The following is a 14,179-nucleotide window of genomic DNA, read 5'->3' as shown; positions in this document are numbered from 1 at the left end:
ACTTAACCCAATCGAATTAGTCTGGGCGCAGGTAAAAGGAGATGTAGCGCGAAATAATACGACGTTTAAATTAAGTGACGTGAAAATTTTGTTAAAAAATTCCTTGGAACGAGTAACTGCAGATAACTGGCAAAGATGTATACATCATGTACAAAAAGAAGAGGAGAAAATGTGGGAACTCGATAATTTAATTGATATTACTGTGGAACCTATCGTTATCAATCTAGGAGACGAAGATATATAATTCATCAGAATATTCAGAGGATGAATTTTTTATTTTCTTTATTGTACATTTATACAACACTACATTTACTCACCATAATTTGAATTTTCAAAATACATATATTTTTGTGTGGAATAAAAGTCTATTCATTAAATTTAAATAAATATTTTGATAATAATATTGAATAATTTTATTTGAATTACTGAAAACCCTCTTAACCCGGTTATGATGCTTAAAGTAGACTCGTGTTTTGAAATGCTGTTTTTATGTTGTTTACTTATAAGAGAAATGGACCGAGAAATTGAAGCGGCATAGACAAAGACGGATTGTCGGGGATTAAATTTTAGCTACCTGCTACAATTTAGTACAGTCCGATCGCACAAAGTTTTGTTAAAAGTAGACCTCATCTATACGGAAAATACATAATATTTATAAAAATATTGAAATAAGCACCAGTACTACATTTATTTACGATTTGTAAACATAATGAGCTTTTATTACTCTCTTTCATTTCTAAACAGACTATAACCACAAAAACTGTAATTTTATTGATATAGTTCAATAAATAAATCTACCCATTTCTAAGTTATGATCCACCAGCAGTGTTTTTTTAGAATGAAAGTCGTAGTGTTATAAATGTAACTTTATACGTATATATCATATTCATCGTTCCATATTTTGTTGTTTAAAATATTTATCAAATTCGATCGTATGCATTTTTAAAACTCTATTATTTTAATGTCCATTGTTTTTTTATCAACTTCAAAAATTCCATACTAATGGTTTCTAAATTAAAATACGTAAGTTAATATAATGCGTACGTTTTATCTCGAACTTCGACTTCTTTGTAAACGTAACACGGCAGATGGAAAATTTCTGCAGGAGGATACATAACTGATACATTAGACAATAAATAAATAAATATCGCATATAAAATTTTATAAGGAAACTTCAGTTTACTTTAATTACTTAAATAAATGGGCTAGTAATGATCGCTACTAGTCCTTGAAGAGAAGATTATTTCGCAAGCTATTGTCATTTCGATAAAAAATTGGTGTGTATCGGAATTTTTCTTACAAATTAATACCCAGAAAAATTAATTTATGCTCTATTTCTTTACCACACTATATTATATATTCTAAATATTTCCTAAATGATTTTATTCAAGTCCTAAAAAGTAATATTGACCGTATTTTTCACCGTTCCAGATTTTTATTTAACCACCATCATTCCATGACATGTATAGTGAAATATTTTGGCTTAGTCTCTTTTTTGGTACATACTGAATATTAAGTAGATGCACCATTTTCATTTATTTTTAGTGTAGGAATAACCAATAGGAACTATTCAGCAACTTCTAATAGTTCTTGCTATAAAAACAATAACATTTTGATTTCAGTATTCATATAAAAAGTACTTTTCGTGATTAAGTGTTTGTAAAACTTTATAAACCTCTTCCAACTTTATTAATAAGCTTGTTAAGATGAAATAGTTTGATCCCGCGTATTTCATAAGGGTTCTCATAAACTTTCAAAACTTTTAAGAGAGAATAGCCCTTAATTCCATTCACGTTCTTAATTTAGAAGTTTAGCGAGTTTAAAGATTAATATAAAAACACAACTTACATGGAAACTATTGAAAATCATAGAAACGACTCGTGCGCAGTGTCCGTTTCAGGAACTTTGATTTCTTCTCCGTCCGCTTCAATGTATTCCACTCCCTCCTCGTAGTCCATGTGACACCTATTTATATGGTGATCCGGATCTCCGTATTGACTATGATAGAACTCTTCTCTCATCATGTGGTTTAAGCTGCCACATCGGAAGTACAAAATGGCCTGGAAGGGTTTCCTAAAGTCTCTGTTGAGCGTTGCGTAAATTATGGGGTTGAGCAAACTGTTCGCATAGCCCAGCCACAGAAACAAACTACCTAACGTCTTTAAAGCGTTCGTGGTCTCTAAAAATGGCCGTACAAGTGCCAACACGAAGAACGGTAACCAGCAAAAGGTGAAAGCACTCATTATTATGCCCAGGGTAGTACTGGCCTTTCTCTCTTTGGCTAACTGAAACCGGAGTTTCTTTTGATTGCTGTTTGTACTTGGGGAGGTTTTTACGGTTGGGAGCAGTTTTTGCTTTGGTTGTTTGTTGGTCTGCTTGGCTGCTGACTTATTCGACAACATAGGGCACTGCGATTCGTTGCTATGCCTGGATTTGAAACAGCGTCCCAATGTCGTTTTATCCAGACTACACTGTAAATGAAAATAAATGTTAGTAAAGGTGAAGGAGAAATAAAAGATCTACAGTAAAATATTATCAGAACAGTCGAATGTAATTTATTAACGTTAATATTTTATGTAAAATTAAAATAAAATAAAGATAAATTTTCAAGATTTGGCGAGCGTAAGGTGAACTAGAAAAAGATATAATAAATATGCTCTAAATTACATGGATATTTAGGAATATACGAAAAAGTGTTTTTTGAAAGACTGTATACACGGTGTCCCATTTTAAATCACGCATTGCAATATTTTCTTAGGGAAGCACTTTCACGAAAAACTTTTTAGAAAAAAGTTGTAAGATTCTGAGGCAGACATTCCATAGTGACCTTGATACAAAGGTCAACTGTAGAGGTCATTTAAAGGCCAACTTGGATTTTTAGATATGATATACATATTTCTGACAACGGAAATGGATAGAGAGGAAAATTATACGTTCATATATGCCTTAATGATTCAAGTCAAATAAGGTTCTGAATAAGATTTTATAATATTTTTCTGGAAAGCATTTATAACGAAAGACTGTGATAGAAAGTTTTATAGTTTGTTGGGACCTAGAAGTCAAACTGATGGTACTTTGAAGGTCAAATCAAGTTACGAAATAGGAGATCCCTGTTTGCAGCCCCATTAAGTTAAGGCAAGACCGTTATGGCCCAATCAGTCAAGGCAAAATCGCTATAACCGGGTCAGTCGAGGCAAAGTCACTGAACCACCCCCAGCCGGGTTGAAGTGATCTTGCCTTGACTACATATTTAGTAATGCCAATATTAGTAGAAATAATTTTAATCATGTCATTACTAAATATGTATTAGCCTGTTATTTAACTAAATATTCCGATTTTTTCCAGTATTAAATAGTTAGTTTTGCATATTGCCATAAATATATTTGTTATATTTTTGATCACTTACATTCAGTAAAAACATTAAAAATGACTTTAGATTTTGTAATAAAAATAGCAGCGACGTATTTAAAAAAATGAACCTGATGATGGCCCTTCGAAGACGAATCCTCGGATTGCAAAAATGTTGACGCTAATGGATAGAGCGAAAAAAGTGGCAACGTAAGTGTGTAATTTATTTTAAAATTCGTTTTCAAATAAAGCCAGAAAAAAAAAATAAAACGATTTTGCAAAAAGCTTTTTCGTCTACAAACAAATGACATTCGTAGACTTAGGAAGTGTGTGGAGGCGGAAGGTGCCCATATTGAAAATGTATTTTGATAGTTTTCTTTCTTTTAAGTAATTTTTTTAACTTTGACTTATTCCCGTTTTTTTTTCTATTTTATGTTATGTGTAAAGTGGGTTTGTCAAATTTTGTTAGTGCAAATTACGTTAATAGGCAGTAAGATCTTCTAGGCCTTTATTTTAAAAATATGTACGGTTCTAACATAGTAATTATGTCCAATTAAAAATTAAAAACAAAAAATGGTGGAGGCGCCGCTCGATGTGCACTGTGATATAAAGTTACAAATATTTCCGAAACTGTTAATTTTTCCGATTTGAACCAAGATGGCATTATCGTTGGCAAATTCTTCGGGGAACTTATGTTTGACACAGTCGTTTTGCGATCGTCATCTACGCAAAAATTCTGGGTTGTTAACCATTGGGCATAGTCCGTCCCTGGCATTCTGGGCGTAACACACAGTTTCACATACAGCATCAAAAACAAACTGTACGCATGTGTTATCGATCACCAAATTTGTATCATGCTGAAGTTAATAGTTTAGAGACTGTAAATAAAAATAACTTTTTAATTTTCAATTTTGAGGGCCCGTAACTTGTTAACGAAGGACCGTATGAAAAAAAATTATATGAAGAAGTGATATTATTTTGACCTTATCTATTTGTACTCGACTTTTTTGTATCAAGTACCGGGACATCCTGTATAGATAAGTTAACGACGATATAGAAAAAATGGATTTCCAGCACACTTGATGGATTTTATTTTCTGTATTATTCCATCAAATATTTCCGACAGTGATCCAAGCGCCACTTCGAAGGAATTGACCCTTGTAGTTAATTCTCTTAACGAAGTATAAATCCCAGAATGGTGAAAAAAGTCGAAGGAAATTCAGATAAATAGAACATTTAGGGATGTTTTCTGTATTTCAGAAGACGGAAATAATTACCTACGTGAAGTTGAAAATTTTATTTTATCTTATGAAATTTATGATGTTAAACTAACCCGCTAATTATACTTACGAACAACTTCATTATGTTGCCTGAGTTATAATAACATAATCTGTTCTTTTCTGTGTTTTTTAAATAAAAAATTAAATACAATTATATAAAACAAAGGAAAATCCTCTCGCGCTTTCATTCTTTTTTATATTCCCTGGAATTTAATTAAATCTATCCTAATTAACTTTTTATGGCTGCAAAATCTGTAGAGTGCAAATATTTAAGGGAAACGATAATGATTTTCCGAGTTTTCTTCAGCCAGAGCCCTTGATACAAAGGAACACATTAATTTTCTAAATGAGGCAAGTTTTTAAGTGATAAGTGTCATACCAGACTTGGTTCACACTTTATGGTACGAAGTCGAACGAAATCTTCGCACAATATCTTTAGTTAATTAAATAAAAAGTGTTCTTTATAGAATACATTTCAATATAGAATAAATTATATCTGAGGGTTGCTTTCGCTGTATAGCAAGAATAAAACGCTCTCCCAACGGCAATAATAAAGTATTTTATTGAAAACTAGGTTGTATAGAAAAGACGTGTTGACGGGGTGAGTGTTCGTTGGAGAGTCCCTGTGTGTAGAGTCGGTCGTAGGTATATGAGTACGCATCTGGTCGCCGGCGCCAGTAGTTCGCCGTAGATCCTTCCTGGAAGGTTGGTGCGTCCGGCGGCGCTCTTGACGTAATGGTTAAAAATGGGTCGCTTGCGGCATGTTACCCACATATCTATATGAAATTCATTTGGAGTTTTTTTAATTTATGGCGTCAGGGCTTATTAAATTTAAGATATTAAAGAATTTATAAATTTAATTAGCTGTAAATGTGATTTTATCTAAGGAAAGAAAAAAAAACCAAGTCTAAAAAACTCTTCACTGCATTTCAACGAACAAAGGAATTCAGAATAGAATCAGGACCGTATTAACCTATGGTAAGGCCCGGGGCTGCAAGCTCTAGGGAGGCCCTTTTTCTAAACAAAAAAAAAACGATATAAAATTTCAAAACCTAGCACTTCGTTTGAACCTAGAAAATAAAAATTTATAATCTCCGGTATACTATAACTTTCAAATTTCTATCTGCATTTTTTTCAAATTAAAAATCTTATACATTTTGTATGGAGCGTTTTAAGAAACATATCAATATCTTTTTTTTTGCAAGATTTTCGTCCAAAAACGATACAAATAATTTTGAAAAGTACTTAAAATAGTAAATATTTTAATATTAAGAAAATCTGGGACAGCTTTACTAATTAAAGTATTTTTCACAACATTGAAAAAAGCTGAGATATCAAAAAGCATACCTAAATATCTTTACCTCAGAAATGAACCAAGAGCGAATTCATTAAGGTAACGTAAATTCAATACTGCAGCTGCATATTTTGTAACTACATTCATTAAACATACAAACTTGCGAACACCCTGTTTAATATTACACGAGGAGAATGAATTTAGTACAGAGTAATACGAATTTATTTTTTCATAAGATGTAAATTATGTTATAAAGGATTGACGTATATTATTCTGTTATTCGAGAGCTACACTATAATCAACAAGCTGCTACATGAGGCAAATCAAAACCAATTAGTTTTATTTTTCATTTCTGTGAAGTGCTATTAAATTTCATATTCATACGTACATTATAAATTTATTCTCTGCTGCCTGCAAAATTGTACTCGCGAAACCTTTGTCAAAATTTTTTATACGTAAGATGAAACAGCTTAGTTGAAAAAACTCCTACCATATTCAGACAATGGTGGACGATATTTAATACGTATTATGGTAATTTACTGCGTAGGTGGAAATTAAACGTTTATTTTGTACCCAACTCATGTCGTATTTATTTTGTTAGTTATGTCATATTTGCTCAGTGAGGACTAAAAAGTTTTAAAATAGGGAAGGCTCCAGACAAAAAGAATAATTGTTTTTTTTAACTGCTTTAATTTGTATGCTTAAATTTATATTTTTTACTTTAATACTATTGGCTTTTATAATGAATTTTTGAAGATAAAAAGTGAACAGAGAAAGTCTAATTCTATTCAGCATTAAAAATCATCAATCATTTATTAAATAAATATAACTTGATTTCAAACAACACCGTCTTTGAAGAAGTTCTTAGAATTTTGTATGCATCCATTGCGTAGATATAAATAGTGTCAAATTAATAGAGAATAAAATTATAAATCCACATGAACCTATAACTATTACAGCGTAATTATGAGATTTTAAAAGGAAGAACCAGAAATAATCTACACACATAACGAAATAGTTTATTTTTTACTACTCGCCTTCTGTCAACAGTGATCTGCCTAGAGGATAGAGATTCAAAGCGACTGGTTACTTATGTATGTCAAATCTACTAATGCCTATTTTTCCGTTGCATAATTGATAGTTAGTTAAAAAAAAACAAAATGCAGCTGTTTGATAAGGACTTCTTATTACGAATATTCTTGAAAAGTTGTATCTATTATAATTTCTATTTATTGTAATTGCCATACCCTTTATGGTACACAAATCTAAGCAGTGCCTGGAAAAAGGATAAAATGAGTTATAAGTGTTTTCTTTTTTTGTTAAAAATGCCACTTAATAAGAATTTTAAAGAATTAATTTCAAAAAGTGACTTGTTAGAAAAAAAGGTAATAATAATACAATATTTATTGTAAAAAAGCACAACTGCAGACTTTCACAAAAGGAAAGTGTATGAACAAAGCTGATTTAAAACGCGTACTAAAATAACAGAAAAAGTAAAACATGAAGAAGTAATATTTAAAAAAAATTGATATAAATTTATATACAGGGTGTCCAGAAATTCATGCAACAGAATTTGGTCATAGATGTAAAGTATCGAGATAAGCCGGTGATGTCATGTTGGTGGAACCTCAAATAGTGCTGACAGGACGGCTTACGTATCGGGAACTAGGGAGCCGAGGACCGAGATTATTAACATTTTAACTATGCTAGAATACATATGCTAAAGTGCATATCTTTAAGTTGTGAACTAAATATTCATAGGATATTGTTTTAGTTTGTATTTTTGATTGCTGTTCAACGAACATTTAACATAGATTTATTAAAGCAAATTTAGGGGACCCATATTTTTTTTTTGCCAACTGGCCCCCTCTTTCGGAGTTACAGCCCTCTGAAATCTGCCCCTAAGAAGTCTTTTTTATTTATCAAAACCATGTTGTACGAGAATCACTAAATTTGGTACACAGGGGTTTTATGATATGTAGAATATCACAGTGCTACGCTTTTTGGTGAGAAACCCCTTAAGACACTTTTTCGTGGACCCCCTTGTCTTTGGAACTAGAAAAATTTGGTCGCAAATTTGATTTTTTTTTAAATTATTAGTTAGCAAGAAAGCCATTGAATTTAGAAACTTTTTTGTCTCTTGATATTTGTTTCGTAAAACGCAATGTTTTTGAGGAAAATGGCGAATCACATTTTTCTCGAAAACATTGCGTTTTACGAAAAAAGTATAAAGAGACAAAGAGTTTTTAAATTTAATGGCTTTCTAGTGGACTGATAATTTTTAAGAAATTTTGGCTCCAAAGACAAGGGGGCCGACGAAAAATTTTCTTAAGGGTGTTCCCCGCCAAAAAATGTAGCACCATCAGATTCCACATGTCATAAAACCCCTGTGTACCAAATTTAGTGATTCTCGTACAATAGGGTTCTGAGATATAAAAAAGATTATTCTTAGGGGCGGACTTCAGGGGGCTGTAACTCCGAAAGAGGGGGCCACTTGGCAAAAATAAAAAATACGGGTCCCCTAAATTTGTCTTAAGAATCTGTGACCAAATTTTGTTGCATGAATTTCGGGACACACTGTATACATAAAAAGAACAATAAATCTTATGCATATTTAAACATTATAAACTTGAGGAAAGTATATCCTTTTTTTAATTTAGTTTGTCACTAACAAAGTTTCTGTTGTGAATTTCAGCTCTCCATTTTGTTTTATTACATCGGCTTACTATTTTTTAAAATGTTCATTAAAAAATTGGAATAACGTTAATAAGGAGTAACCTAACCTATATGATTGGATTGAGGAACGATTGTAGTTTTTCGAACACAGTGACCATATACAGCATGGTTTAAGTTAGAACTGACTTCAGTAAGTAAAATGTTTGCATGGGAATTTAAATATTTTCTAAAACATTGTAACTGCTTTTAATGAGTAAGAAGCTTTTCTACAAATATTATTACATGGTTCGAAAGTTTGAAATTCTTAACATCACATGAAAGAATATTCTCATTATTAGTTGTAACACTAGGTAAAATTATTAAGATTTGCAATTAAGTAGTTATACCAAAGACAATATTTTGATATTTATTAACATTCACTAATAAAGTAGTATTTATATAATTTACAATTTAAAGAGATATTTGAAAAGTCTGCTGTGAAAATGTAGGGCAACGGAGGTCCTAATACAGAACCCTGAGGAACATCAGAAGATATTGTTATTACATATTGTGGTGTTGTATAGTCAGTAAAGTTAGAGATGAAATTTGTGAGCTGTCAAAAGCTCTTAAAATATCATCAGTTACATACCCACGCCACACATATAAAGCACATTTTACCACATGGTCTTTGTTAAAAATAGTGCAGCAAACATTTAAAATATGTGTTCAAAATTTAAGAATATCGCTGTGAGTGGTTGTAAGTTTAAATGTTATAAAATAGTCTGTAAAACCACGTGCCATTTATTTTTTTGTACTGTTCTTTGAAACATTTTTAGCTTTGCCAGTAAAATAAAAGATAAGAATAGAATTAAAAATGAAATTGAATCAGTAAATTGAATCAAAAAATTGCAATAAAAATTAAATTGGTCGATGTAAAATTCAGAATTTGAGCTAGGACTATGTGATTTTGGATTGGAAGCTGTACCAGTTATATTAGTGATCGATCTAGAACCTGTACTTGTGATAAGAACTGCGAATAGAAGCTGAAACGTGGGATGTAAGTTCTTAATTTTCCATAAAAATTTGTGTATGGCCGAGTCACTCTACTAGGGGAGAGTGATGAGAATAGAGACGTCCATCTTTGATAATCCCTTATAAATAATAAAAAATTGTTTGTCTCTGTTGAATTCGTTTATTTTCTATCCTTCCGACAACATGATCTCAAGCCTTTTCGGTGAACATCTAAGCATCCAACCTACGACCAGCCGAGGCAAAACAAACTTCTATAGACCGTGCAGACTAGAAGTGGCTATAAGAAGATCTTTAAAATCTTGAATATTTTCTTTTTTGTAATTGGTTTAATATAAGATCTTTTTATTGCGGAGGTAGGTAACTGACCTGTCTCTCTAAGGAAAAGTTGTTCACCATTCCGGCTCTCCGTCTTGATCAATTAATAAAATTGAGAATAATTGCCAACTGAGAACATGAAATTTTTCAGATACCTGTCGTAGAGTAATTCATAATTGGCGTTTGCCCATAATTAATTCTATACATGGTGGTCCTAATATCAAAAAATAAAGGTACTTCTTTATATAAGTAAACTTTTTTCTTAAGTTCACTTGCCTGTTTCCTTCATCAAAAACAAATTTCAAATTTTTTCAAGCGATATAAAACTAAAGTACTTATTTTATGGAAATTGTTTCAAATGTGTGGTATTTCAAAGCATAAGTTTCGATTATGAAATTACTCATATGTAAACCTGTATTTCTCAAAAATAATCACATCGATATTAAACAAGAGCAATACGTCGCAACAATCTAAAGATTATCAATCAACAACATTACAAAAAAAAATAGTATGCGATAAAAATGACAAAAGTTAGGGGTGTAATTAGTTACTCCGTAAAACTAAGTGTTACGTAAGTTGTGAAATTTGTTTAAATAGATGTTAAGGGTGAAGTACCAGTATAATCATTTACCACACAAATAATTGCAAATTTGATTTAAGACAACAATTTTTACTTTACGAGTATCTCTTCTATTAGATAATTTAGTTCTATTTTAATTGAAAATTTTGCCTATAAAAAATAACCGGAAACGTATTAAATTCCGTCTCTATTAAAACGAAATTAACCAGCTTGACATGAAAATAATTGAGCATTTGGGAAGTTTTACGCTGCGGAATCCTTGAATGCGGCGAAAATTGGGACTGCAATAAATTAAGGAGTAATTCCTTTTAAGGTAGTAATGTAATTTTCTGCATTCATGTACTGGCAAGTAATAAATCTCCTAGAGAATATATTTGGACGGAATACAGGCCGCTGGGCTGAATTAATGGGAAACCCACACATCAGGTGTTATGGGGCCTGGTATTCTTGTTGCTGAACATGAAGTGTGGATACAACATGCCTGTAGATGTCAGTTATATGAAAATACCGCAATGTGTATCCAACAGTTCAATAGATGGCTGGGACGGGGTTTCAAATTTAAAAATATTGCGTTAAGTTGAATCCGTGGTTTCAGCACAATAATGTGACGTTTATTCAGCTTACATTATAAATATTATGATGATATCCGTAATACATTCTTTTTTTTTACTTACTTAAACTATTTTGAAAAAAGTCTGCAATAACTGGAATATCTACAGGCGCAAAGGCGAAGAAGCTGCTACACGTAATTTTTTAAAATTGTATATTTTCTACTTAACAATAAAAAATTATAAGAAAAGTGAAAAATACATGAGCTAATGCTCTTTACTGCGAAGTGCTATGGAGATTTGGGTCAATGGGTGTCGCGTTGGTCGGTCTTTCTCTATTTTGACTGGTTGTGCTGCTTGGATATTTGGTCCGCGTTTTGATTAGTCATCCTAATAATACTGGATATACCGTTGGGATCACACAGGTTTGATAAGAAGTTTGTGTCAATTTCACCATCTCTAAACCCTTTTGGCATTGCTTTTTAAGTTTGGCTTTATCCCTTAGGATCTTTGCCACTTTCACAGAAAGTCTTGTGTGGAGTGGATCCCAGATGACTGACCGAGGTCTCGAGTGATGCACTCGCAGCACATTAACAATGTTAAGTATTATTATTATTATTATTACAAATACTCGTATGTACAATACATTTGTATGTCTCGATTAAAGAGGTGCTATTCAATGCAACTATTTTAAGTCGAAATTTGATCATCCAATCTGGAAAACTTTATTTAGTTTGTCAGGTTTTTTGAGCCTGTCGTGTAAAAACTTCGGTACAGATTTCCTTCTAAATAAGCAAAAGGTCAGGATCAAAGTACAGAAAGGTAACAAATTATTGATTTAGGGTCGTGTACTTGATCTTATCAGAGACTTCCGCTCTGGTTACTGATCTGCACGATCCCAGGGTGGACATTCGATCACACTTTGGGGTGGTTTGATCAATTCTCCATTCGGTTTGGATTTTGACATTGACCTCATCGGATTCGGCTAATTCATGGTTGTTGAATTGACCGTCATGAAATGTGGCTGTTATTGTAGATTTATGACGACCTTGTATCCCACTTTGAATTTTGCAGCATTTCTGGCGTTTTCGTGGAAAAGTTCGAAACTGGACAGATATTTTGGTGTACCGCAAGTTTCGCCGTTCTGTGGATAATTTCGACGGATTTCGCGTCTTTTGTTTCACAAGGATGGTGAAATAGACCTTATAATGTAAAGTTTTTACACGAAATTATTAAATATCCTTTTTATATCCTTTGATTAATATAAGTTATTATACCAAATAAACTATTTGACTGAGCCATTTTCTTACACCAAATTTTCAATTGATGCCTGATAATGCGTATCCACGTATAAAAAGGTTAAACAACATTATTGCTTGCAAACAAAAACACCTATTAAATCTCTTAACTTAAACGCAATCGAGTTTGCATGTCGTACACTAGATCTGATTCTGGAGGCGAAATATAATGTACTATTATGAGATACCTTTTTTAACCAATATTAACTATATGTATAAATGAGTAAGTAATTCAATTTTGTCACGTTGAAGTAAAACTATGCAAATAGTCACCTAAGCAACATTTTATACCCGCTAAATATGACTTGCCTATTTTTTCCAATAACTTCGTAATTAAGCATTGGTGTTCGTTAAAACTAGAGAAGTAATAAACCTTGTAAAAATAAAATAAAAAGTTATAATATGTATCCGAAAATTCTTAATTTTGTCTTGTAGTCTGTCAAATGTACAAGATCGTTCACATAATATTTCTACCCCTCCCTTATCTTTTTTACCTTTCTGTTTAGAAAATAGATGTGAAGACTAGAGTCCTAGTACATTTTGTTGGATTATTAAAAACGTACATAAAAAGCAATCAAAGGTTGGCTAACCAAAGTTTTGTTTTTTTATCACGCAATCTATACATAGATATTATATATTTGCTTTGACAGTTTATACAATATTTTGGTTTATTTACTGATCCATTACATTGGAAAAGTCAGGATTGCCTTGGAACCAGTGCGTGTATGCTCTTCCCCTATTAAATTTATCTTATAAATTCTTGGAAAATGATCTTATTATGATATTCCATTATCGTATTCTAGACAAAGGATTTGAGTTACTCAGAAATTGAAATGACCAGCGCTCGCAAAGAGAATTAGGCCTTCTCAAAGAAAGTGGTAAACCAAACTCGGATGAAATGGGCTGCAATAAAATTTGATCCACACAAATATCCAGGGGCTGGCACTATACTCCCGATATCGCTACAGAGGGACATATAAGCCTTAACCCATGATTTAAGCAATATCTTCACAGTCAGCATCGCTGTCGAAAACATGTCTCTATCATGGAGATGATGAAATGTGACATTTATTTCTAAGCCAGGGTGCTCACGTAATGTCTAGATAGAGATATTTCGTTCAAAAAATGTAATGAAATCTTGGCAAATCAATCGATATGGCGCTTCATAATCTAGTTCCCTAGATAAAACTTAGATGGAAGAAAGCTAGCAATAGCTGCACTTTTGAATATAGAGGGAGTTTTTGATAATACCCCATTTTTGTCTCATTCGCTCCTCTTGTGGGGTTTGGTTACAGAAAATGCATTGGATATCCTGAATAAGACAGAGCTTTATGCCCAGGTTGACCTAGTTCTCGGGAACCACAACAATACTGTTTCATAGTTCATGAAAAAATGTCTGAATGTATTAAATGAATGGTGTAGGAGGGAATCGCTGTCGGTCAATTACAACAAGAGTTTGCCCTTTCATCAACAGAATAAATCTTGATGGGATTTAACAAATGGCAAATTTATAGAATTTTTCAAGGAGGTTAAGTATCTGGGACTGATATTAGATGCAAAACTAGCATTTGGAAACAGTCAAGGCGCGGTAAACATGTGCGAGTTGGTACCAAATAGGTAAAAACCTGGGAACAAAAACCAAGAGTGCTATACTTACCAGATGTACAGGGTGTTGCATCAAGAGAGGGACATGGCTTAATGGGAGATAGAGGACATCTAGGGTAACTATGATCGCCTATAAATCGAAATAGCTTCTTGGCCATTCTTTATTGAGATACAGGGTGATTTATGATTTTTAGTCAAAACTGCTTTATGTCATAACTTTGGTA

The 14,179-nt window shown here is 32.4% G+C and overlaps 1 protein-coding gene across 1 annotated transcript in view; it reads right to left on the bottom strand.

Annotated features, from left to right (window-relative positions):
* Window positions 1-1,865: 1,865 nt before the first annotated feature.
* Window positions 1,866-14,179, bottom strand: part of LOC108906073 (5-hydroxytryptamine receptor 1-like) — a 33,272-nt gene continuing 20,958 nt past the window's right edge. The window contains exon 2 of the mRNA XM_023454013.1: window positions 1,866-2,471. Coding sequence (XP_023309781.1) covers window positions 1,866-2,471 — 606 coding nt within the window. The remainder of the gene's footprint in view (window positions 2,472-14,179) is intronic.

The sequence above is a fragment of the Anoplophora glabripennis genome, unplaced genomic scaffold (assembly GCF_000390285.2).
Source record: "Anoplophora glabripennis isolate ALB-LARVAE unplaced genomic scaffold, Agla_2.0 scaffold205, whole genome shotgun sequence".
Lineage (NCBI taxonomy): Eukaryota > Metazoa > Arthropoda > Insecta > Coleoptera > Cerambycidae > Anoplophora > Anoplophora glabripennis.
The sequence above is the reverse complement of the archived record's forward strand: the minus strand, read 5'-3'. Positions and strand labels throughout refer to the sequence as shown.